Genomic DNA, 26,226 nt, shown 5'->3' on the forward strand with positions numbered 1-26,226 from the left:
TTCCGGAAACTCAAATCCATTGTGCTTTTTCTGTGGGCCCTTCTCTCTCTCTCTCTCTCTCTCTCTCTCTCTCTCTCTCTCTCTCTCTGTGTGTGTGTGTGTGTGCGTGTGCGTGTGTGTTTTGCATTGAGGGTTCCTTCTTTTTCCTTCCATGAGTTCTGCAACAGCTCAGAGGCGAGTCCACTGCCCCTTGCTCTCGGACGCTCTGTGCACCCGAAAGCTGCTGAGCATCTGTGCACAATTTTGCTGTGCGCTTCGTAGTAGCTGTGCTGCTCGACCGAATTTCAGCAACAGCTAGATATCAGGGCTCTATTCCGCGTGGAATTTCACACACACACACACACACACACACACACACACACAATCCTGATTCCTCACCCCAAAGATCAGAATATAATTCAAAAAGCCATGGGTCTGAAGGAATGTGCTGCGGCGGCAGCGGCGGCACACTTCCTTCCGTACCAAGATGGCGCATGTTTCAGCAACGGTGCTCCACCCATGTGCGAGAACACTTATCCTCAAAATATGAACGCCAAGGGGAAAAGAGGCCTGCGAGGGCACAGGAGCCATTGCTAGCGATGTGAGAGAAGGGAAAGGAAAATAGGGACTGAGGTTGGCTTGGGATGGGGAGGCCGCGACCGAAGGACAGGTTACCTCCTTGCAATAATAAAGGTAAAGGGACCCCTGACCATCAGGTCCAGTCGTGACCGACTCTGGGGTTGCGGCACTCATCTTGTTTTATTGGCTGAGGGAGCCGGCGTACAGCTTCCGGGTCATGTGGCCAGCAGGACTAAGCCGCTTCTGGCGAACCAGAGCAGTGCACAGAAACGCCATTTACTTTCCCACCAGAGCGGTACCTATTTATCTACTTGCACTTTTTGGTGTGCTTTCGAACTGCTAGGTTGGCGGGAGCAGGGACCGAGCAACGGGAGCTCACCCGCCGCGGGGATTCAAACCGCCGACCTTCTGATCGGCAAGTCCTAGGCTCTGTGGTTTAACCCACAGCGCCACCCATGTCCCTGCCCTTGCAATAATATGGGGTGTAAAATTAGTTGTAAGGAGGAAACCTGTCCTCCCGTAATATGCTGTTGAGCCAACAAGCCAAGCACCCCCCCGGGGACTTGCCATACGGGCTGTCGTCCTTAGATGTGGGGTTGGCCTCATCCCAGAAAAAAACGCGGTAAGAAAACCCCACTGGCGTAAACCGATCCTACCTACGGAGGCAAGGTTTTCAGGGAGGACAAAAGCCGGGAAGGGCCGGTTTGACTGTCCGTCGGGTCTCTCTAAAGGCCGAGGGGTGTACGTCTCATGTTGGGGGTAAAACAGTTTCGGTTGCTGCATAATCCGTCCGTTGAGCTGAAGGGCAGTCTGCCCATCTGGACCCCTTTTGCCTAGGGGCACCTGCCCGAGGACTGACTTCCTGGAGCCGTCGCCACGGAGAAAAAGTTCTGTTTGGATGGTTACTCGGGAAAGCGTTCCAGGTTGGCCCACTCAAGTTCTGAGGCAGAGAAAGGGGCATTGGAATTGTAGAGGTGGAGGGGGGGTCCCCACGGTCATCTAGTCCCACCCGCTGCGATGCAGGAATCGAACCCGCAACCTCGCCGGCACGAAGAGTCTCTCACTTTTCCCGACTGAGCTTTCCTTCAGAGATGCGAGAGGGAGAGTTGGGAATGAGTATGGTGGTGGGGGATGGAAATAAAAATGAGCGCGAGCTTGTTCCCTTTACCTTTGCAGAATTCTGATACAGTGGTACCTCGGGTTAAGTACTTAATTCATTCCGGAGGTCCGTTCTTAACCTGAAACTGTTCTTAACCTGAAGCACCACTTTAGCTAATGGGGCCTCCTGCTGCTGCCGCTACGCCGGAGCACGATTTCTGTTCTCATCCTGAAGCAAAGTTCTTAACCTGAGGTGCTATTTCTGGGTTAGTGGAGTCTGTAACCTGAAGCGTATGTAACCCGAGGTACCACTGTACCTAAGTCAGAATTTGTTGTGTTGTTTTTTCTTGAATAGGAAGAAGTCATTATATTTTATTTAAAGCAACAACAACAGCAACTTTGGGCAAAGTGCCTCTGAGCATGTGAAGTGTTCTTTTCTTAAGTTGTACAGGAAACCATCTGGTCATTGTTCCACCTTGGGATGGTATTGTCTGCAGTGGCGTAGCGTGGGGGGTGCAGGGGGTGCCGGCCGCACCGGGCGCAACATCTGGGATTAGGGCAAATCCACAGGTTAGGGGGCGCAAATCCACGGGTTAGGGGGCGCAAATTACTTGCCTTGCCCCGGGTGCTGACAACCCACGCTACGCCACTGATTGTCTGTATAGGTAAAGTAAGGCAGGTGAGTTGGGAAAAGTTTAGGGAACTTTTTAATGTTTGATGTGTTGTGTTTTTAATGTGGGACGCGGGTGGCGCTGTGGGTAAAACCTCAGCGCCTAGGACTTGCCGATCACATGGTCGGCGGTTCGAATCCCCACGGCGGGGTGTGCTCCCGTCGCTCGGTCCCAGCGCCTGCCAACCTAGCAGTTTGAAAGCACCCCCGGGTGCAAGTAGATAAATAGGGACCGCTCCAGCGGGAAGGTAAACGGCGTTCCGTGTGCTGTGCTGGTTCGCCAGATGCAGCTTGTCACGCTGGCCACGTGACCCGGAAGTGTCTCCAGACAGCGCTGGCTCCCGGCCTATAGAGTGAGATGAGCGCACAACCCTAGAGTCTGGCAAGACTGGCCCGTACGGGCAGGGGTACCTTTACCTTTACTGTGTTTTTAATATTCTGTTGGGAGCCGCCAACAGAGTGGCTGGGGAAGCCCAATCAGACAGGTGGGGTATAAATCATAAATTTTTGTTGTTGTTGTTGTTGTTGTTATAACAATGAACAAAGCAGAACAAACCCATCATGGATTTATTCCGTGCAATTATTGTGTCAAAACACCAGGTTGTGAAACACCAGCCCTGCAGCACCAATGATCTACATCTCTCAGATTAATGTCCAGACCGAACCAGAACTATACATCGGATTTTGCATATCTGTGGATGGTCTGGTGCTGAAAAACTGAAAAAGTATCCAAATGCCCTCTCCTTTTTTGGAGACTAAGTTGTGTTTTAAAACGCATCGTTTTGAGAGCAAACAACATTTCGGTACAAAGGAACGTGCCGATTTCTTTCTTTCAAAGTGCAGTTTAATACAGGTCGGAGCAAGGCAGTGGTGAACATGCGCAGAATGTCCATAAAGCGAGAGATCCATTCGTTCTCTCATTCCCTCCACACGTCCTCTATAAATAGCTTAAATACGGTGTCCGCCATTCTCTGGGGAACGGGCAAGTTTCAGTGTTGCATAACGGAGGCATCCCGTTCAGTATGGCCGGGCTGGCGGGAAAACTCGCTGCGCAACAGGGTTGGGCGACAAGCCATGCGACAAAGCGACCTGCATGCGCGGTCTCCCAGGCAACAAGGGTTTGGCGGCGCGAAGCCTTTCGCCGGCCAAACAAGCATAGGGCTCAGTCGTCGCGATGGGTCGAACCCGTCGGATCAGTGCCGGGCTCCTGTTATCCTCAGCGGTCTCGCAGTCCCTTAGCACTGCTTCTTGAATTTTGGAAGGTTGATGTACGGCAGCGAAAAGAAGCTACCCTCGCTGGGCCAGTAAACCACATCGGGCTCGGAGCTAGGGAGTTCGTAGAAGACATCGAAGTAGACGACCGTGGTGGCGCAGTAGAAAATGGTAACGACGATACAAAGATGCCTGTGAGTTTTTTTAAAAAGGAGAGAATGTTGTCTAGGGCTGCCAGGGGTGTCTTGCTTTTTGAAATACAGTGGTACCTCTGGATGCGAACGGGATCTGTTCCGGAACCCCGTTCGCATCCTGAAGCGAACGCAAAATGCGTCTGTGCGTCTGTGTGTGCGCGGGTTGCGATTCTCTGCGCATGCGCGTGGCATCATTTTGAGCGAATGCACATGCGCAAACGGCGAAACCCGGAAGTAACACGTTCCGTTACTTCCGGGTCGCCATGGAGCGCAACCCGAAAAGGCTCAACCTGAAGCAACTTTAACCCGAGGTATGACTGTATAATACAGTGGTACCTTGGGTTAAGTACTTAATTCGTTCCGGAGGTCCATTCTTAACCTGAAACTGTTCTTAACCTGAAGCACCACTTTAGCTAATGGGGCCTGCCGCGCCGCCGGAGCACGATTTCTGTTCACATCCTGAAGCAAAGTTCTTAACCTGAAGCACTATTTATGAGTTAGTGGAGTCTGTAACCTGAAGCGTATGTAACCTGAGGTACCACTGTAATAATAATCATCATCATTTATAATTTATACCCCGCCCATCTGCCTGGGCTTCCCCAGCCACTCTGGGCAGCTTCCAGCAGAAAATACAGTTGTACTTTGGAAGTAATCCGTTCCAGAAGTCTGCCAGACTTCAGAAAATGTTCGACAACAGAGGCGCAGCTTCCGATCCGCTGCAGGAGATTCCTGAGCTCAAGCAGAAGCCGCGTCGGACGTTCAGCTTCCGAAGAACGTTTGAAAACTGGAACACTTACTTCCGGGCTTCCGGCATTTGGGAGCCAAAATGTACGAGTACCAAGGCGTTCGAGAACCAAGGTACGGCTATAATAATAAAGCGATAAAACATCAAACACTAAGAACTTCACTAAACTAGGCTGCCTTCAGATGTCTTCTGAAAGTCAGATAGTTGTTTATTTCCTTGACATCTGATGGGAGGGCGTTCCACAGGGAGGGAGCCACCACCGAGAAGGCCCTGGCAGAAGGACATCAAGGAAGGAGCCTGTCTGGCTTCTCCAGGGAGAGAGTTCCCAAGACTGGGAGCAACCTCTGAGAAGAATTTGCTGCCACTGAGAAGCATTTGATGAAGCCCCCAAAATGTATTTTCTACAGTTAAGTTGTTACCTCTGCAGTGGTACCTCCAGTTGCGCATGGGATCCGTTCCGGAGCTCTGGTCAGATCCCGAGGAATTTGCAACCGGAGGTGCCTGTTCTGCACATGTGCTGCACATAGAGTGCTTCTGCGCATGTGGCGAAACCCAGAAAAATACTTCTGGGTTTGCCGCATGCATAACCCGAAGGATGCGCAACTAGAGGTGTGCGTATGCAGAGGTACCACTGAATCTTCAGTACATTTTATTTTATTGCTATGTAAACCACAGAGCCTAGGGCTTGCTGATCGGAAGGTCGGTGGTTCGAATCCCCACGACGGGGTGAGCTCCCGTTGCTCGGTCCCTGCTCCTGCCAACCTAGCAGTTCGAAAGCACGGCAAAGTGCAAGTAGATAAATAGGTACCGCTCCAGCGGGAAGGTATACGGCGTTTCCGTGCGCTGCTCTGGTTCGCCAGAAGCGGCTTCGTCCTGCTGGCCACATGACCCGGAAGCTGTACGCCGGCTCCCTCGGCCAGTAAAGCGAGATGAGCGCTGCAACCCCAGAGTCGGACCTAATGGTCAGGGGTCTCTTTACCCTTACCTTTTTATGTCTAGTGGCCAAAGCAAATAAAGATTCTTCTTCGTTTGCCGCCTGACGCAACTGCTTCATTGTGAGATGGCCGAGATGGCTAGGTTATGGGCTCCCTTGTCCCAGCAGTGCTTACCACCTCAAAGCTTTTGCCAACGTTCAGCTGGCTTCTGACACCACTACCCAATAAATGAAGACCATTCCATCTCGTCTAGCCCTCCAGGGCAGCCAAGAGCAGGTCCTTCTTACCAGATGCTGTGAAGGTAGGCGAAATTGGCCTTCTGACAGAGGCCACACAAAAACTTATCCGTCAGCCAACAGGTGATGGCGATGCACCACCACACGACCATGGTCCTGATGAGACGGTGAACGCGGACGTTTTTGCACCTGCGGAAAAGGTTGCAATCAGGAATAGTTGGCGCACTCGCCTGAGGCTGGAGGGGTTACATTGACAAAATGGGCATTATAACTATGATCACAACGGGGTAAGCTCCCATTGCTCCGTCCCAGCTCCTGCCAACCTAGCAGTTCGAAAGCACACCAGTGCAAGTAGATAAATAGGTACCACTATGGCGGGAAGGTAAACGGCACTTCCGTGCACTCTGGTTTCCATCACGGTGTCCCATTGTGCCAGAAGTGGTTTAGTCCTGCTGGCCGCATGACCCGGAAAGCTGTCTGTGGACAAACGCCGGCTCCCTCGGCCTGAAAGCGAGATGAGCGCTGCAACCCCATAGTCACTTTTGACTGGACTTAACCGTCTGGGGTCCTTTACCTTTATCTTTTACCTATTATTATTATTATTAATTTAACTTATACACCGCCCTAGACCGGGAGGTCTTGGGGCAGTTCACAAGAAGACCACAACATATAAAATCAAACCGAAAGAGGTAACTCAATACACCCCCCCACAAAAAAAGCCACATTCTAAAAGGGTGTCGAATTTCAATAAGATCAACCAAAGGCCTGGGGGGAATAAAATGGAGCTGGATTTTTAGCATCAAGTAAAGCTAAAGGTAAAGGGACCCCTGACCATTAGGTCCAGTCGTGGCCGACTCTGGGGTTGCAGCGCTCATCTCGCTTTATTGGCTGAGGGAGCCGGTGTACAGCTTCTGGGTCATGTGGCCAGCATGACTAAGCTGCTTCTGGCGAACCAGAGCAGCGCATGGAAACACTGTTTACCTTCCCGCCGGAGTGGTACCTATATAACTACTTGCACTGTGATGTGCTTTCGAACTGCTAGGTTGGCAGGAGCTGGGACCGAGCAATGGAAGCTCACCCCATCGCAGGGATTCGAACCTCCGACCTTCTGATCGGCAAGTCCTAGGCTCTGTGGTTTAACCCACAGCGCCACCCGCGTCAAGTACAATGCAGCAATTAAGGATAAGAATAAAAACCTGTTGACTACGGTTAATGACTGCATTGACTCAATGGGTATGGTAAACCTGCACTCATTAACAGTCGTCAACAGGTTTACAATACCCATTGAGTCAATCACCCATCTCCCACTACCCTCCTGAGAAATACCCCACCCCACCCTCCCACTATATATAAGGGTCTGGCAACTTCTGTTTCAGTGTATCTGAAAAAGTGTGCATGCACACGAAAGCTCATACCAAGAACAAACTTAGTTGGTCTCTAAGGTGCTACAGGTGGCGCTGTGGGTTAAACCACAGAGCTTTGGCCTTGCCAAGCCTAGAACTTGCCGATTAGAATGCTGGCGGTTTGAATCCCTGCAATGACGGGGTGAGCACCCGTTGCTCGGTCCCTGCTCCTGCCAACCTAGCAGTTCGAAAGCACGTCAAAGTGCAAGTAGATAAATAGGTACTGCTCCAGTGGGAAGGTAAACGGCGTTTCCGTGCGCTGCTCTGGTTCGCCAGAAGCGGCTTAGTCCTGCTGGCCACATGACCCGGAAGCTGTACGCCGGCTCCCTCGGCCAATAAAGCGAGATGAGCGCCGCAACCCCAGAGTCGGCCACGACTGGACCTAACGGTCAGGGGTCTCTTTACCTTTACCTAAAATAGAAACTGCTTGCTAATTCTTATCTGTGAAGCTACTGAAGCGGGAGGCAGACTCTGCACTCGGGGGCCCTTAGAATTGCCTGTTCAACGCTTTCAGGGTTCTCTGCCCACAACTTACTTTCTGAATTCCAGGTTACTCAAGTATAAAAGGTGCAAGGCGACGGAGTTGAGGGCGTAAGCGTTCAGGGTCGGCTTCACAAAGGACATCAGGGTGCTCAAGACGGTCACGATGCCCACCAGCCACATGAACTGATCTCTGAGTAGGTCAAAAGAGAAGAAAAACAAAAGACACAGTTTGAGCGCTGAAGAGCTCAGGTGTCCTTTACAGAACAGACGGGAAGATTTCCATGAGCCCTCTCCTCGTGGGCAGGAAGAAATGAAGCCAAGTGTGTGGAGAAGTCACTGTGGATCTGACAGAATGAGTTAGCAAAGATCAGCCAGTCTTTATTGAACCAGGACACCCGTTGCTCTTAATAGTCCAGGATCTCTCTGCAGCCGTTGGAATGTTTATGCATGTGGGGTTTGGGGTTTGTTTGTTTTCGTAGGAATAGAAAGTGTGTTTGAAAAAGTTCTATTTGCAATCTGGAGGGCTGCAGAGACATAATAATAATAATAATAATAATAATAATAATAATAATAATAATTTATAACCTGCTCATCATTCAATTCAAAGTGTTGGTGCTGACCTTTAAAGCCCTAAACGGCCTTAGCCCAGTATACCTGATGGAGCGTCTCCACCCCCATTGTTCAGCCCGGATGCTGAGGTCCAGCGCTGAAGGCCTTCTGGCAGTTCCCTCATTGCAAGAAGCAAAGTTACAGGGAACCAGGAAGAGGGCCTTATTGGTGGTGGCGCCCGCCCTGCGGAACGCCTTCCCATCAGATGTCAAAGAGATAAACAACTACCTGACATTCAGAAGACATCTTAAGGCAGCCCTGTTCGGGGAAGTTTTTAATGTGTGATATCTTAGTGTATGTTTGGTCTTTGTGGAAGCCGCCCAGAGTGGCTGGGGAAACCCAGCCAGATGGGCGGGGTACCAATAAATCATCATCATCATCATCATCATCATCTGGCTGGGTTTCCCCAGCCACCCTGGGCGGTTTCCAACAGAATGTTAAAAATACAATAAAACATCAAAACTTCCCTATACAGGGCTGCCTTCAGATGTCTTCTAAAAGTCAGATAGTTGTTTATTTCCTTTGACATCTGATGATGGGAGGGCATTCCACAGGGAGGGCGCCACCACCGAGAAGGCCCTCTGCCTGGTTCTCCAGCTGCCCCAGCAGTTCCTTATTCCCCCCACTTACCTGTTTTTGATGAACGGTGGGTAATAGTGAACAGGCAACCAGAAAGCGTAGCAGAGCGCGATTGCCCAGAGGATGGAGAGCTCGTCCAGCATTTGCCCTGCGTAGCTGAGAGTCATGTGGAAGTAGCCGGAGAACAGACCTGCAGGATGAAAATAGGGGGAATCTAGCTTGGCGCCTTCTGCACTCAAAGCAGGTTCTCTCCCACGGGGCTGCGGCTGGTCCTTTCTTTAGGGGGTCAGACTAGATGGCCCACAAGGTCCCATGCAACTCTACAGTTCTGTGAGTCCAGAACTTTGGGCTCCCAGAAGAATAGTAGAACCACAGAATTGTATTTATTATTATTTTTATAAAAAAATTTATTAGGGTTTTTACATTACAAAGTAGAAAAAGGAAAAGGAAAAAATACAAAATAAAGTAGTTAAAAACAATCAATCTTTTCATCACATTATTTTTCATTTACTTGTTTCCCATACCTCCCTTTTTTGTATTCCAGTTCAATTTATTAGTTCAGCAGTTTCTTTCCCTCTTTATTTTACCCTGATCTTTAATCTTAAATTATTATGACATTAACTCTTTACTTATAAAAAACCATTTTTTCATATTCTTTTATACCATTACAGCTAGAAACCACTTAATTTCAATCCAACATCATTCTAACATTCATTAATTTTGCAATATTTCTGTAGATAATCTTTAAATTTCTTCCATTCTTCTTCCACCGACTCTTCTCCCTGGTCTCGGATTCTACCAGTCATTTCTGCCAATTCCATGTAGTCCATCACCTTCATCAGAATGGTAGAGTTAGAAGGGACCCCGAGGGTTAAACGCCATGGATGCTTTAGCTGAGATTCCTGCATTGCATGGGGTTGGACTAGATGACCCTTGGAGTTCCCTTCAAACTCTACAGTTCTAGGATTCTAACCCTCTGCAAGGCAGGAATCCTGGCTGCAGCATCGCTGACAGGTGACCATCCAAACTCTCTTTAAAAACCTCCAAGGAGGGAGAGCCCGGCAGCTTCCGAGAGAGACAGTTCCCACTGTTGAAAGGCTCTTACTGCCAGAAAGTTCCTTCTGATGTTTAGTCTGAATCAGCGCCGGATTTACGTATAAGCTAAACAAGCTATCTAGGGACGCGGGTGGCGCTGTGGGTTAAACCACAGAGCCTAGGACTTGCCAATCAGAAAGTCGGTGGTTCGAATCCCTGTGACAACGGGGTGAGCTCCCGTTGCTCGGTCCCTGCTCCTGCCAACCCACCAGTTCGAAAGCACGTCAAAAGTGCAAGTAGATAAATAGGTACCGCTCCAGCGGGAAGGTAAACGGCGTTTCCGTGCGCTGCTCTGGTTCGCCAGAAGCGGCTTAGTCCTGCTGGCCACATGACCCGGAAGCTGTACGCCGGCTCCCTCGGCCAAGAATGCGAGATGAGCGCCGCAACCCCAGAGTCGGCCACGACTGGACCTAATGGTCAGGGGTCCCTTTACCTTTACCTAAACAAGCTATAGCTTAGGGCCCCCCACACTTGGCCCTGCCCCCCCCAAATTCAATATCAATATAAAAAAAGATAAAGGACCCCTGACAGTTAAGTCCAGTCGTGAACGACTCTGGGGTTGCGGCGCTCATCTCGCTTTACTGGCCGAGGGAGCCGGCGTTTGTCCGCAGACAGTTTTTCTGGGTCATGTGGCCAGCATGACTAAGCTGCTTCTGGCAAAACCAGAGCAGCGCACGGTAACGCCGTTTACCTTCCCGCCGGAGCGGTACCTATTAATCTACTTGCACTTTGACGTGCTTTCGAACTGCTAGGTTGGCAGGAGCAGGGACCGAGCAACGGGAGCTCACCCCGTCATTGCGGGGATTCGAACCGCCGACCTTCTGATCGGCAAGTCCTAGGCTCAGTGGTTTAGACCACAGCGCTACCTATTCTATAAGCTATGTTTGCTAATTCTACCATTTCACTTGCAATTCCTCCTCTTGCTGGCATTGTTCCGTCTCTCCGTTTCTGGGCATGTATAATTCGGGATGCCGTGATTGCGTAAAGAAATAAATTCTTTTGATCTGGAGGGGGCGTCCCTTCCCTTCTGATTCCCCCCAGGGAACGTACCAATCAATGTTGACATGATAGTAAGACCCGGGATGGGAACTGGTCGGTACTGGATGTACTGGGGGTTCAGGAACATCATGATCGGCGGCAGGATGAAGAAACCAACATTGCTGATCTGCAAAACAGCAGCAAACAGAGAGTTTTCTTGTCATTCTCGTTTTTAACGTGCAATTTGGAACGTTCCACACTTTGAATCGCTGGGTTGCAACCATCAACTTCAAAAAAACAAGCAAACAAAAAACAACAAACCCCCTTATTAAGAATCAGTGCTTTTTTTCCCTTTAAAAAAATGTTTAGGGGGTACTCTCATTTTGATTCAGGAAAATCGCCATTTTATAGTTCGAACCGGGGGGGGGGGGATAAATACAGTGAATGGACAAAAGTACAAAGATTTGCAAAATGTTTAGGGTCATGCGTACCTCCAGGGGAAAAAAGCATTGTTAAGAATAAAGAAAGAAAAGCGAATTAAAGAGAATATTTGTGAATTAACCAAATCCACTGATAAGCAGGGGACAGGCCACATTCTGGCATGTGTAATAAAATCAAACATGACCTCTACAAATCTATCCATTTTTTTATTTGTCCCCCAGAAACACATCGTTTTTGGGTCATCTTTTCTAGTAAAGTCGGTTCCCAAACCCTGGGAATATCTAGAAGAAAATTGGGCTCTGCTAAGGTCTGTCTCCAGAAGCAAGCCATTGTGGCTCCAGCGGCCATCCGAAATCGGACAATTAGTTCTTTATTATGTATATTAAGATCAGTTCACAATCAACTTTTGAGGAGCGTTGGGGTTTTTTTTTGTTCTCCCAGTGGCACAGCCATAAAAGTGCTAGCACGTTTACAAAGCTAAGCAGGGTCCGGTATGGTTTCAAATTGGAAAGGAGACAGTGATCATGGAGCCCAAGAAAGTAAAATCTCTCACTGCCTCCATTTCTTCCCATTCTATTTGCCAGGAGGTGATGGGAACAGTGGCCATGATCTTCGTTTTTTTGATGTTGAGCTTCAGACCATATTACAATAAAGCTAGGCTCCATTCAAAATGGATTCTCCATGCGAACCAGGAAGTGACCTCTCCAAACAATGGAATGACTCTTCTTATCTCTGTGGCTGTGATCTTCTCGGTGATGCGGACGCAGTGAAGCGGTTGTATGCGCATGCGTATGCTGTCTGATCCCACCCCACCAACCCTCTGTGCAGCCCCGGGTCCTGGCAACCCCGCTATGCCACTGCTATGTACTGAGCTTGGATCCTAGAACAATAGGCAGGTAGGATCCTAGAAGGAAGCAACCTGATTGGTCTGCAGGAGCTGCCCAATCCGGCTCCAGGAGGAAGTGAATCAGCAACCTGATTGGCCTGCAGGAACAGTCCAATCAGGCTCCAGGAGGGGAGTTGAATCAGCCAATCACACGAGACCCATTGTGAAAATAATGTATATATAGCAAGGGGTTTGGGGGAAAGCACTCGCTCACTGTTTACCATGAACTGAAATAAAGAGCATGAAATAAACACTCAACGCCGAGTATATTTTAGCCATGTTTACCCCTTAGTAAACATGGTAAAGGGACCCCTGACCTTTAGGTCCAGTCGTGGCCGACTCTGGGGTTGCGGCGCTCAACTCACTTTCCTGGCCGTACAGCTTCCGGGTCATGTGGCCAGCAGGACTAAGCCGCTTCTGGCAAACCAGAGCAGCGCATGGAAACGCCGTTTACCTTCCTGCCAGAGAGGTACCTATTGATCTACTTGCACTTTGACGTGCTTTCGAACTGCTAGGTGGGCAGGAGCAGAGACCGAGCAATGGCAGCTCACCCCGTCGTGGGGATTCGAACCGCCGACCTTCTGATCGGCAAGCCCTAGGCTCTGTGGTTTAACCCACAGCGCCACCCGCATCCCTCACAAAGCTCCATTTCCCAGCACCTTTAACCCATCCCAGCTCCTTTTCAAAAATAGATCTCATTAGAATTAGGGGGGAAAGGGATGTCAAGATTATTATCAAACTTTTTAAAAAAAAAAATCAAAACAAAAATGTTAATCTAAACAAAAGCACAAAAAACAAAAAGAGAGAAGAGATGAGGGAGCTAGAAAGATAGAATGTACAAGGGGGAACATAAGAGAGGAAACAGAGAAAGAAGAAATATAGAGAACTTCCAATTCTTTGTCCGTCAGCTCGATATACCGTGTTTTTTGCTCTATAAGACACACCAGACCACAAGACGCACCTAGTTTTTGGAGGAGGAAAACAAGAAAAAAAATATTCTGAATCTCAGAAGCCAGAACAGCAAGAGGGATCGCTGCGCAGTGAAAGCAGCAATCCCTCTTGCTGTTCTGGCTTCTGGGATAGCTGCGCAGCCTGCATCCGCTCCATAAGACGCGCACACATTTCCCCTTACTTTTTAGGAGGGAAAAACAGTCTTATAGAGCAAAAAATACGGTAAATGTTATTTCACCCACCCACCCACTCCAAGATAACACCCAGCGAAAACTCTTTCTCTCAAGCAACGTTACCGTCGCTCCTCAAGCCAAGTGATGCAAGCGTCGTTTTCTTTCCCCGGTCTTTAGTAAATGCTTCACCTGACATGTCAGCGCATCACAGTTCCCTGTTATCTGCTTGGAGGCGGGGGTTGGGGGAGCTGTGGTGGAGATGCTTTCAGATGTGCTCCGCAGTGCGCCTGCAGCCTAAACGCGAGATCGCAGCGAGGAGGAGGTGAAGTCAGGGGCTCCCGGAGACCCTGCCCTCTTCACGCCTCCCCAAGCCTTGCCGAGGGGCAGACGCCAGCCAGCTCCAGAAGCTGAGCAGGTAAAGCTGGTTTATTTTCTGGATCTCTGTGAAGGTGTGTGGGTGCTCAGCTGCTTAAATGGGCGCCCCACTTTCTCTGTGCCAGGAGAAGCACTTCTGAGGCAAACACCACACCCTCCTTCCTTTTTTGGCCTCGAGCCAGAATTTGGAGCTTCGGGACTGAGGGAGAGGGGAGCTTCTTCACCTGGGATGCACCTTTGCAATATTTCCCATCCCTCGGCGTGGCGTGGAATTTGCAGTCGGAATATTCAGTCTCTGCAGGGAGCGGTCCGTGTGTGGCTGGTGCAATATGCTACCGGTCCGGATTCGAGGTGCAAATGGCCGCGGCGACTCGGGCCCAGGAAACCTTCGGCTCAAACCAGTCATAGGCAAACTCCAGCCCTCTAGAAAGCCAGTGTGGTATAGTGGTTAAGAGCGGTGGACTCGTAATCTGGGGAACCGGGTTCGCTTCCCCGCTCCTCCACATGCAGCTGCTGGGTGAGACAGTCTGAGACAGAGTGAATTGTATAATAGCGAGAGGCTCACACGAGCCTGCGACCAGCTATCTGCTGTGCAGGTAAGAAGGGGGAATGTAACTCTGCTACGAAAAAGGAACTTGCTAGCGCAAGTTAGGAAGGATATTAATAAACAATATATCCTTGAGAGCCAGTGTGGTGTAGTGGTTAAGAGCGGTAGTCTCGTAATCTGGGGAACCGGGTTCGCTTCCCCGCTCCTCCACATGCAGCTGCTGGGTGACCTTGGGCTAGTCACACTTCTCTGAAGTCTCTCAGCCCCACTCACCTCACAGAGTGTTTGTTGTGGGAGAGGAAGGGAAAGGAGAATGTTAGCCGCTTTGAGACTCCTTCAGGTAGTGATAAAGCGGGATATCAAATCCAAACTCTTCTTCTTCTTCTCCAGATGTTTGGGACTACAATCCCCATCACCCCTAGCTAACAGGACCAGGGGTCAGGGATGATGGGAATTGTAGTCCCAAACATCTGGAGGACCGGAGTTTGCCTATGCCTGGCTTGAACCTTCAGTTTAGTCGAAATCTCCTTGCTTGTAACTTGAAGTCCTCCCCTCCTGAGCAAGAGAAAACAAGCTTGCTCCCATTTCCCTTGAGATATTTGAAGAAGAGATATCATATCTCCCCATCTCCAGGCTAAACATGCCCAACTCCTTCAACCGTTCCTCATCAGGCTTGGCTTCCAGACCCTTGATCATCTCAGTCACCCTCCTCTGCACACCTTCCAGCTTGTCAACATCCTCCTTAAATTGCGGTGCCCAGAATTGGACACAGTATCCCAGGTGTGGTTTGACCAAGGCAGAATAGAGCGGGACTGTGACTTCCCTTAATCTGGACACTAGACTTCTGTTGATGCAGCCTAGAATAGCATTCACTTTTTTCGCTGCTGCATCACACTGTGGACCCATGTTCGGCTTGTGGTCCACCAAGACCCCTATATCCTTTTCACATCTACTGCTAGAAAGCCAGGTTCCTCCATTCTATATTTGTGCATCTGGTTTTTCCTGCCTAAGCGCAGTAGCTTACATTTGTCCCTATCGAAATTCATTTTGTTAGCTTGCGCCCAGTTCTCCGATCCATTAAGGTCATTTTGAATCCTGATTCTGTCTTCTGCGCCATTAGCTACCCCTCCCAGTTTGGTGTCATCTGCAAATTTGACCAGCATCCCCTCAATTCTTCATCCAAGTCATTTATAAAGACGTTGAACAACAACGGGCCCAGGACAGAACCCTGTGGCACCTCACTTGTCACTTTTTCCCAGGATGACAAAGAAAACTTTGGGTTTGTGTTATGCTTGGATCCTAGAACAATAGACAGGTGGGATCCTAGAAGGCAGCAACCTGATTGGTCTGCAGGAGCAGCCCAATCCGGCTCCAGGAGGAAGTGAACCAGCAACCTGATTGGCCTGCAGGAACAGTCCAATCAGGCTCCAGGAGTGGAGTTGAATCAGCCAATCACACCGGACCCATTGTGAAAATAATGTATATTTAGCCAGAGGTTTTGGGGGAAAGCAGTCACCCACTGTTTACCATGAGCTGAAATGAAGAGCACAAAATCAACACTCAACTCTGAGTATATTTCAGTTTGGTCAGTCAATCACCTAACCGTTGCCTCGTTCAACCCATATTTTACCAGCTTCCTCGCAAGAATACCATGGGGCACTTTGTCAAAAGCCTTTCTGAAATTGAAATACAGTGGTACCTCGGATTACATGTGCTTCAGGTTACATACGCTTCAGGTTACAGACTCCGCTAACCCAGAAGTATTACCTCTGGTTAAGAACTTTGCTTCAGGATGAGGACAGAAATCGTGCTCCGGTGGCGCAGCAGCAGCATCAGGAGGCCCCATTAGCTAAAGTGGTGCTTCAGGTTAAGAACAGTTTCAGGTTAAGAACGGACCTCCGGAACGAGTTGCGTACTTAACCCGAGGTACCACTGTATTGTCTGGAAGAAAACATGTACAGCTTCTGAGAGCTGCTTCGCGGCCTTGGTTCCTCCTCGCCCAGACCACAAAAGCAACTCTGATGCCTCGATGGAACCCTGATATTTTTTTATTTCATTTGCAAGGGAGCATCTGAAAATTCGGATCTCCTTGACTAGACCATAGCCAAGGTTCTCAGCACATCCTCGCCAGGTCCTGGTGAACAAGTACATTTTGTTTATTGAATAAATAAATAAGATGAAATAAACAAGGGCAGGCAGGAAGGCGGCTTACCGTGTTGTAGTATTCTGCAATGTACTCTGACTGTGCAAAATTCTCTTCGCACCAGTCTACTTCAGCGCTTTGGTAGGCAAATATACTAGGCATGCTGGCAACACCTTTCAAAAAGGAAGAACACAACACCTTAGTACCTGCAGTGGAGAAAAAGAACCTGCCTATCCAGATTTTCCATTATCTTCTTCCCTCTGAAATATTGCAGCGCACACTTTTGTGCCTGGCGACGGATCTGAGCTGGTGTACAAGAATCTGCCTAAAAGATGCAAGCAAAATGAAGGAATCCTTATTCCACATGTGGTGGACTGGTCCCGGAATAAAAAAAAATTGGGACATGATTTATGAGGCACTAATAAAAATAAATGCTAAAACATACATTCCTAAAGAAACCTGAAGCTTTTTTATTAGGCATTTTAACGATAAGCATCCAAAATGAAAACAAAAGAGCGCCACCCACGTCCCTCAGGGGTCCTTTACCTTTACCTTTTTAACCTCCATAGGGACACGGGACCAGGAGATGGTCAGAAGAGGAGTGCAGCGGTTTGGCCGGTTTACGAGGGGCAAGGCAGGTCGCAGGCGGTTTAAGACCTGAACAGTAACGCCTTGAAATTAGCTTAGCAATAGACTGGTATCCAGCACAGATCTTTAATGCACGGATCTGGAAGCATCCCAGGCAAAAGCCATGCAACTGCCCATAGGGACAGAGAAATTTGACGGACGGAAGTGGCAGCAGGCAAGGAGAGAAAGAGAATCTGTGCGAGAGGGTGGGTCCCATGGACCTGGCCGGTCTCGGATCAGGCAGAGGGGAAGAAAGAGATGATTGGACCAGTGGGAACGAGCAAAAGAATGACCAGGAGCTCAAAGTGAGCTCCCGGTTGTCCCTTGGAATCTTTACCTGTAGGAATGTAGAATCATAGAATGGTAGAGTTGGAATGGGATCCCCAGAGGTCCTCTATCCTAACCCCCTGCAATGCAGGGATCTCAGCTAAAGCATCCCTGGCAGATGGCCACTGAACCTCTGCTTAAAAATCTCCAACGAAGGAGAGCCTGCCACCTCCTGAGTGAGACTATTAGGAAGCTGTGTTATGCAGAGGCTGAACATCTGGTCCACCTAGTTCAGGGTTGTCTACACTGACTGACAGAGGCTCTCCATGATTTTGGGGAGAAGTCTCTTCCACCTTCCGCTTACAAGGAAGGTGCTGTCCCGCTGAGCTATGGCCCTTCCTCAATTTGGACCCATCTGACTCCTGTCAGTGAGAGCTGGACCATAAAGAAGGCTGATCGCCGAAGAATGGATGCTTTTGAATTCTGGTGCTGGAGGAGACTCTTGAGAGTCCCATGGACTGCAAGAAGATCAAACCTCTCCATTCTGAAGGAAATCAGCCCTGAGGGCTCACTGGAAGGACAGATCCTGAAGCCGAGGCTCCAAGACTTTGGCCACCTCATGAGAAGAGAAGACTCCCTGGGAAAGACCCTGATGTTGGGAAAGATGGAGGGCACAAGGAGAAGGGGACGACAGAGGACGAGATGGTGGGACAGTGTTCTCGAAGCTACCAGCATGAGTTTGACCAAACTGCGGGAGGCAGTGGAAGACAGGAGGGCCTGGCGTGCTCTGGTCCAGGGGGTCACGAAGAGGCGGACACGACTGAACGACTAAGCAACAACGATGCCGGGCATCACGTTTGCTGCGATAAGCTGGGTGAGGGGCATAGGTGCCAACTCCCTTGGGGTCCAAGCACCCATAAAATCCCCATGAAGGGGCCAGGCACCCACAAATTTTGGTGCCAGGGCCATGCATGCTGCATGGCACCCGTGCCTCCGGGCACCCACAGTTGCGGGGCCAAGCTGGAACTCCTGGTGGGTGGGCATGGTTTGGGGAAAAGGTTTGCAGCCTGCAGTTCCCTTACACCTGGGATCGGCGAAGGAAAAGACAAGCTGTTGTTTCAGATTACATATTCCTGGAATTATGCAAGAGTCTCTCTCTCTCTCTCTCTCTCTCTCTCTCTCTCTCTCTCTCTCTGCATTGAGATAAGAGATTCTCCCACGCCTCCCTCTCCACAAGAATGAAGGCGGTGGACAGGGGTGGCTGTAAACGAGTTTTGTAGAGCTAGCTAATCGCAAATTGGTGGCAATTCACATTTTACTGCCAAGCAGTCGGTTTCATCAGGCCAATTGCAAGGTGCTTAGGAGAGCAGGGCAGAGTTCACACTGTCAAAGATGGATGGGGAAGGAATTCGATTCCGTCCACGTTTAAAGGCAACTGCTCTGCAGAATGATACACAAATCCGAACACAGCCCTCTTTCAAAATCCGCCCTTCTCCGAATTTTGCCGTGCAATTATCCTGCCAAAGGGATGCATCTAAAAAAGGCATATTCTGGGGTGAAAGCGCGGGTGGAAATGACAACATAGTAGCTCCATTGCCTTATGCTTTGCAAAAACGTTTACACGGAGCAAAATTGCAACGGTTTGGAGAAAACGGTGCTGATGAATTTTCACGAGGGGAAATAAAATCTCAGTTTGATGTGGAAGTGTGGAGTACTGGGTTTAAGACGGGGGAGGGGGAGGGAATCAGAAATGGGGATTGACAGATCCGCCCCTCCCTTGCCTCACTGAGACTGTGATAACATCAACCCAGGAGAGATTGCTGTCACGCCTTAGCTGAGAACATCTGTTCTCGCAACCTGCGATTGTCCTGTTTCCCTTCCACCTGCCATGGCAGGGGACCACATAGCCTGTTCTGCTTTCCCAGGCTGTTGTAAGGATGAAAACGACGGTGTCTGAAGCATGTTTTCAACCCTTGAAATGTATACCGTATTTTTCACTCTATAAGACGCACCAGACCACAAGACGCACCTAGTTTTTGGAAAAGGAAAACAAGGAAAAAAATATTCTGAATCTCAGAAGCCAGAACAGCAAGAGGGATCGCTGTGCAGTGAAAGCAGCAATCCCTCTTGCTGTTCTGGCTTCTGGGATAGCTGCGCAGCCTGCATTCGCTCCATAAGACGCACACACATTTCCCCTTACTTTTTAGGAGAGGAAAAGCGAGTCTTATACAGCAAAATTTTTTTTAGCAAACCCTGCTGACTCAAGGGAAACGTTCACTGGCCTTGCACCATTCCGGTCCTTGGGACAACAAACGCACCTACGAATGTGCCCATTCTGCTCTTCAAAAGGAAAACCAGGGGGACATATCAAGTTCCAGAACAACGCCTTGTGCCCTGGCCTATACCCAAGCCTCTGCTGAACCTGCAGGCCAGTGTGCGTTGTAACGTCCCAAGTGGGATAGCTCGGTCAATAGAGCATGCTTCATCTCAGGTTCGTGGGTTCAAGCCCCGCATGGGGCAAAAATATTCCTGCACTGCAAAGGGGTTGGACTGGTTTACCTTCGCAATTCCCTCCCAACTCTACGGTTCTTTTTTAAAGGAATATTATTGTTTATTAGATTATTCAAAGGTTTTAACAAATTGACTTCACCTGCAGTATATCATAAGGGGTGGCGCTGTGAGTTAAACCACAGGGCTTGCCGATCAGAAGGTCGGCGGTTCGAATCCCCAGGGCGGGGTGAGCTCCCGTTGCTCGGTCCCTGCTCCTGCCAACCTAGCAGTTCGAAAGCATGCCAGTGAAAGTAGATAAATAGGTACCGCTCTGGCAGGAAGGTAAACGGCATTTCCGTGCGCTGTTCTGGTTCGCCAGAAGCGGCTTAGTCCTGCTGGCCACATGACCCGGAAGCTGTACGCCGGCTCCCTCGGCCAGTAAAGCGAGATGAGCGCCGCAACCCCAGAGTCGGCCATGACTGGACCTAATGGTCAGGGGTCCCTTTACCTTTACTATTGTTTATTAGATTATTCAAAGGTTTTAACAAATTGACTTCACCTACAGTATATCATTCACACATTTGTGGACTCGCCTTCCTTGGCGGTTTCTATGCAGAGGTCGTGCGGCCATCTGTCATGGACGCTTTAAGCTGAGATTCCTGCATTGCAGAGGGTTGGACTAGATGACCGCTGGGGTCCCTTCCAACGCTACAATTCCATGCTTCCATGATGCTTTCTTACTTCCCACCCTGACATTTTTTTCCTTATCCTTTATTGCTGCATTCAACTCGTCGCTAACCCCGCTAACTCCACCTTATCGTTTTGGCTCCGCCGCTCGTATCTCAAACCCTGCTTGCAATTTCATATCGCATACCCTCCGACATTTTCCTGATGGAAACGGGGGGGGGGGGGATGCCTACAATTTTCCACAGTTCATCATTTCGATCTCTTAGTTTTACAGCCGATTTTGCATAATCCATCCATTTTAGAAGCCATCCCACTTTGGTCGGACAATTCTAGGATTCTGTCTGAAAACAGATGAGGTGGCCTGGCCAGATGGTAAGAGTTTCAGCAGTGTAAGAAATAACTAAAGTTTAAAAAAGGAGTTGCGATAGACGGGGGGGGGGGGGGCAAGAAAAGGCAGGAAAAAGAGAATCATGGAAGGAGAGGGTGGGAAGTCTCTTTTCTGTCTATTCTTTGATATCCGAAAACGCTACTTCTTATTTTATTTCAGAGATTCTTTTCCTTCCGCATCGTTTTTCTTTATCTTTTGTCGATAGGGAATTATATCAGAAATGCAAATAAATAAAAAACAAGAACAAGAACAATATTAAAAAGAAAGCAGCTGAGGTGATGCGAGAGAAATCGAGCCCTGGCCTTTCAGAGTTCGAAGAGCCACAATGGAAACCGAAGTAAATTTTTTGGGAGTCCGTGTTTCAGAGTAAAGGGAACTGGTTGCACCATGTCAGAATTCTGGTCAATTTTGCAACCTAGAAATGAGTTAAACCGACTGGCCTGGGACACTACAGTGGTACCTCTGGATGCGAACGGGATCCGTTCTGGAGCCCCGTTCGCATCCTGAAGCGAACGCAACCCGTGTCTGCATGGGTCGCAATTCAACGCTTCTACGCATGACATCATTTTGACCATCTGCGCATGCGCGAGCGGCGAAACCCAGAAGTAACGCATTCCGGGTCGCCGTGGAGCGCAACCCAAAAGCGCTCAACCTGAAGCAACTTTAACCCGAGGTACGACTGTAAAGGTAAAGGTACCTCTGCCCGTACGGGCCAGTCTTGACAGACTCTAGGGTTGTGCGCCCATCTCACTCAAGAGGCCGGGGGCCAGCGCTGTCCGGAAACACTTCCGGGTCACGTGGCCAGCGTGACAAGCTGCATCTGGCGAGCCAGCGCAGCACACGGAACGCCGTTTACCTTCCCGCTAGTAAGCGGTCCCTATTTATCTACTTGCACCCGGGGGTGCTTTCGAACTGCTAGGTTGGCAGGCGCTGGGACCGAACAACGGGAGCGCACCCCGCCGCGGGGATTCGAACCACCGACCTGACGATCGGCAAGTCCTAGATGCTGAGGTTTTACCCACAGCGCCACCCGCGTCCCTAATATTTATGCGACACATTGCACTCCCATGTAGGCACCCATCCAGATACAGACCAGGGCTGTTTCTGCTTAGCAAATGGACGACTACATGCGCATTACAACGAAGCCACAGTGTATTACAGGAGGCCAATTTTTTGCTTTTGTTTTAAATATATATCTGTGGTTTTACCTTGTGAATGGCCCTGAGATCATGTGAGGAAAGGTGGTATAATAATAATAATAATAATAATAATAATAATAATAATAATTATTATTATTATTATTATTATTATTATTATTATTATTATTATTATTATTATTATTATTTATCATTTATACCAGATAGCCAGATGGGCAGGGTTTCCTCAGGCACTCTGGGCGGCTTCCAAAAAAGATTAAAAATACATTACAACATCAGTCATTAAAAGCTTCCCTCAACAGCGCTGCCTTCAGATGTCTTCTAAACATCAGGTCATTGTTTATTTCCTTGACATCTGATGGGAGGGCGTTCCACAGGGCGGGCGCCACCACCGAGAAGGCCCTCTCTATATAATTATAACACACTGCCAAGCCAACCATATGGGTGTGGTATAAAAATTAAAATTATTATCCTTCTTATAACCTTCCCTGCAACAACTAGTTTGGCATCCCTGACTTCAAGAAGAGGATGCAGGATGCTGTTGTTGGCATCTGGGATGAGTTGCGGAAGAATGGTAGCTTTGCTGACAGTGTAATAAAGAAAATTAGGTGCCGAAATCCAAACAGAACAGAGAAGGCTATGTATGCAACCACGGCTGCGCAGATATTATTGGCCCAGAGATACAGAGAGGACAAAGTCCTGACAGGAGAAGAATGGCAGATTAAATTGATGGATTTATGCCAAAATGGCAACAATGACCAGGAGAATCAGAAATCAAGAAGACCGAAATTTTAATAAGGAATGGGGGGAATTTATAAGGTAAAGGTAAAGGTACCCCTGCCGGTACGGGCCAGTCTTGACAGACTCTAGGGTTGTGCGCCCATCTCACTCAAGAGGCCAGGGGCCAGCGCTGTCCGGAGACACTTCCGGGCCACGTGGCCAGCGTGACAAGCTGCATCTGGCGAGCCAGCGCAGCACACGGAAACGCCGTTTACCTTCCCGCTGGTAAGCGGTCCCTATTTATCTACTTGCACCCGGGGGTGCTTTCGAACTGCTAGGTTGGCAAGTGCTGGGACCGAGCAATGGGAGCGCACCCCGCCGCGGGGATTCGAACCGCCGACCTTTCGATCGGCAAGTCCTAGGCGCTGAGGCTTTAACCAACAGCGCCACCCGCGTCCCGGGGGAATTTATAATTTACTTTAAAAAACCATTGCGGTTAAAATTGTCGGTAGGGTTTGGTATAACACTTGTAGTTTAATGGTGGGTTTTGGGTGTAATGGAGAGGTAAAAGATTTGGATGATTATAAAAGATCCAGGAGGAAATGATTAATAATTAATAATGATTAATATTATAATTAATAATGATTAATATTAGGGAGAAGTTTATTTGGAATCTTGCTTTTATGTTGTGTGTTGTATGTTTGTTATTGTAAAACTTTAATTTGAAAAACCAAATAATTTTTTTTTTAAAATTAACCTATCATTTCCAACAATCATTTAACATATTTTCTTATTTTATACAATGTTTTGGACTTTCATCAACTGCATCTGAAGATTTTCCAGTGTTCATCACTTTATCTACATTTCTTAATTTCTCTATGACTTTTAATCGTCCTTAACTAATAACTCTCTTCATAATCTCCATTGCAATATTTCGCAATTCCTTACAAAACTTCTTGCCGTCCTACTAGCATAATCTGTTGATTACAATTGCTTTTCAAATAGTTGAAATAGTTACTCCAGTCCTCTGAGAATCTCTGGTCCCACAGCTTTCGGATCCTTCCTGTCATCTTATCTAATTCTGCATAGCCCATTAATTTCAAAATAAATTTGTTTTTAAAATAGAAAATTGCCCAGTATATTGGAGGGTGGTGGAAGACTTCAGAAGACAAAATGTGGGAGAAACTCGCTGGCAAATTCAGTTGGCCTATTCTAACCAGACATAGACAGATCCTGAAGCTGAGGCTCCAAGACTTTCGCCACCTCATGAGAAGAGAAGACTCCATTCTGAAGGAAATCAGCCATGAGTGCTCACTGGAAGGACAGATCCTGAAGCTGAGGCTCCAAGACTTTGGCCACCTCAGGAGAAGAGAAGACTCCCTGGAAAAGACCCTGATGTTGGGAAAGATAGAGGGCACAAGGAGAAGGGGATGACAGAGGACGAGATGGTGGGACAGTGTTCTCGAAGGGACCAGCATGAGTTTGACCAAACTGCGGGAGGCAGTGGAAGACAGGAGGGCCTGGCGTGCTCTGGTCCAGGGGGTCACGAAGAGGCGGACACGACTAAACCACTAAACAACAACAACAACAACAACAACAACAACAAAACCATACATATAAGCCTTGAGACCTTTGGCAAAATCTGAGCTGAGAGTCTGAGCATTACACCTGTGGGGGCATTCAGCCTGGAAAGAACTTTGATATGAAATAATTCTTCTTCTTCTTCTTCTTCTTCTTCTTCTTCTTCTTCTTCTTCTTCTTCTTCTTCTTCTTCTTGAATCAAAGCATCCTTTGAAACAGTATTGCCCAAAGTGGGCACCTGGGGGGCGCTGGAACAATCTGGGGAGTCAGGAGTAGCCATGGGCCCAATTGGGGAGCACAGTATAAAATTAAGGGGTCAGTAGAAGCAGCCACAAAATTAAAAAACGCCTGCTTCTTGGGAGAAAAGCAATGACAAACCTGGACAGCATCTTAAAAAGCAGAGACATCACCTTGCCAACAAAGGTCCGTCTAGTTAAAGCTATGGTTTTCCCAGTAGTGATGTATGGAAGTGAGAGCTGGACAATAAAGAAGGCTGATCGCCGAAGAATGGATGCTTTTGAATTCTGGTGCTGGAGGAGACTCTTGAGAGTCCCATGGACTGCAAGAAGATCAAACCTCTCCATTCGGAAGGAAATCAGCCCTGAGTGCTCACTGGAAGGACAGATCCTGAAGCTGAGGCTCCAAGACTTTGGCCACCTCATAAGAAGAGAAGACTCCCTGGAAAAGACCCTGATGTTGGAAAAGATGGAGGGCACAAGGAGAAGGGGACGACAGAGGACGAGATGGTGGGACAGTGTTCTTGAAGCTACCAGCATGAGTTTGACCAAACTGCGGGAGGCAGTGGAAGACAGGAGTGCCTGGCGTGCTCTGGTCCAGGGGGTCACGAAGAGTCGGACACAACTAAACGACTAAACAACAACAACATACCAATGGGTCTACTCTGAGCAAGGCAAGCACAGCTCAATGATTTTGCAACTTCTGAAATGGGGATTGTTTGAAAAGAACGTGCACCTTTCAAATCCAACCCTTGCTTATAAAACCTGTTTATCTACCTGTTTAGGGAAGCTTTTAATGTTTGATAGATTATTGTGTTTTAAATATTCTGTTGGAAGCCACCCAGAGCGGCTGGGGAAACCCAGCCAGATGGACGGGGTAGAAATAATAAATTATTATTATTACCAATCCATCACCTGCACATCACTTGCCATGCACATCGATGGAAGGAACATCTTTCCGCAGAGCAACCAGACCCTGATTTCCCCTGAGCATGCGCAGAGTGGCACAGAGTATATGCAGAGAGCCGAAGCGTTGACACCTTGCGGGATTTCAGACAAAACAAGGCTTTCAGAACCCCAGCTAAAGAATCACGGCAAGAAAAATTGACGGACTATGCAGAACTGGCAAAACTGACAAACAAGCTACGGGACAAGGATAACTGTGACTTTAAAGATGAATGGGAACTCTTTACAAAGTATTTGAAGATGCAACAAAGCGAACTCCTTGGCTGGCTTTGAATAAACATTCACAAACTTTTTATTGCTAATAATCAGCTAAATAGTTTGAGGATCTATACAACTGTGTAACATGCAGGAAACAGCACTTTTAGAGAAATCAAAGACTGGAACTGAGGGAAGTCGGGGGGGGGGTGGGTTCTGTGGGGGGAGGGAGGAAAAATGGGGAGGGAATAAGGATGATATGTTTCTGGATAATATGTTTTGTTTTAATTTTGAATAAAAAAGTTATTTTAAAAAAAAGGCTTTCAGGTTACCCGCTTTTATAGATCTGGAGTTCCTGGGTTGAAGGTGAGTCCTTACCTGCGGTGTCTCCGCTCCCTCCACAAAGCCGAAACTCCAGATGTCAAAAGAGCTCCTGAAGGCGTTCCTGGGGTATCTCCTGCCGCTGCAACCTGTCTTGCCACCTTCCCCAGGGAAGTCAGACTGGAAGTTGACAAGACCAGCGAGCTGAGAGATGGCTCTGTCTCAGGGAACAGTCCGCACCTGGCTTCTATAACCTCTGCAAATCGCAGGGCTGGGGGAA

The 26,226-nt window shown here is 48.5% G+C and overlaps 1 protein-coding gene across 1 annotated transcript; it reads right to left on the reverse strand.

The window, feature by feature from the left end:
- Positions 1-3,148: 3,148 nt before the first annotated feature.
- Positions 3,149-26,226, reverse strand: ACER1 (alkaline ceramidase 1). Its single transcript, XM_028714020.2, has 7 exons — positions 26,004-26,226; positions 16,381-16,484; positions 10,868-10,982; positions 8,774-8,912; positions 7,587-7,724; positions 5,700-5,837; positions 3,149-3,730 (listed from the first exon to the last, which is right to left on the reverse strand). The coding sequence occupies exons 2-7, from the start codon at positions 16,471-16,473 to the stop codon at positions 3,562-3,564; spliced, it is 792 nt and encodes a 263-aa protein (XP_028569853.2). The 5' UTR covers positions 16,474-16,484; positions 26,004-26,226; the 3' UTR covers positions 3,149-3,561.

The sequence above is a fragment of the Podarcis muralis genome, chromosome 18, assembly GCF_964188315.1.
Source record: "Podarcis muralis chromosome 18, rPodMur119.hap1.1, whole genome shotgun sequence".
Classification (NCBI taxonomy): Eukaryota; Metazoa; Chordata; class Lepidosauria; order Squamata; family Lacertidae; genus Podarcis; species Podarcis muralis.

Bases quoted from the DNA above. Each gene is read 5' to 3' on its own strand.
- ACER1 (XM_028714020.2), bottom strand. From the start codon at position 16,473: ATGCCTAGTATATTTGCCTACCAAAGCGCTGAAGTAGACTGGTGCGAA. The intron at 10,983-16,380 runs GTAAGCCGCCTT...GCTGTTTTGCAG, and splicing joins TTGCAGAATACTACAACACG to ATCAGCAATGTTGGTTTCTT. The intron at 7,725-8,773 runs GTAAGTGGGGGG...TGACCTACTCAG, and splicing joins CCACCGTTCATCAAAAACAG to AGATCAGTTCATGTGGCTGG.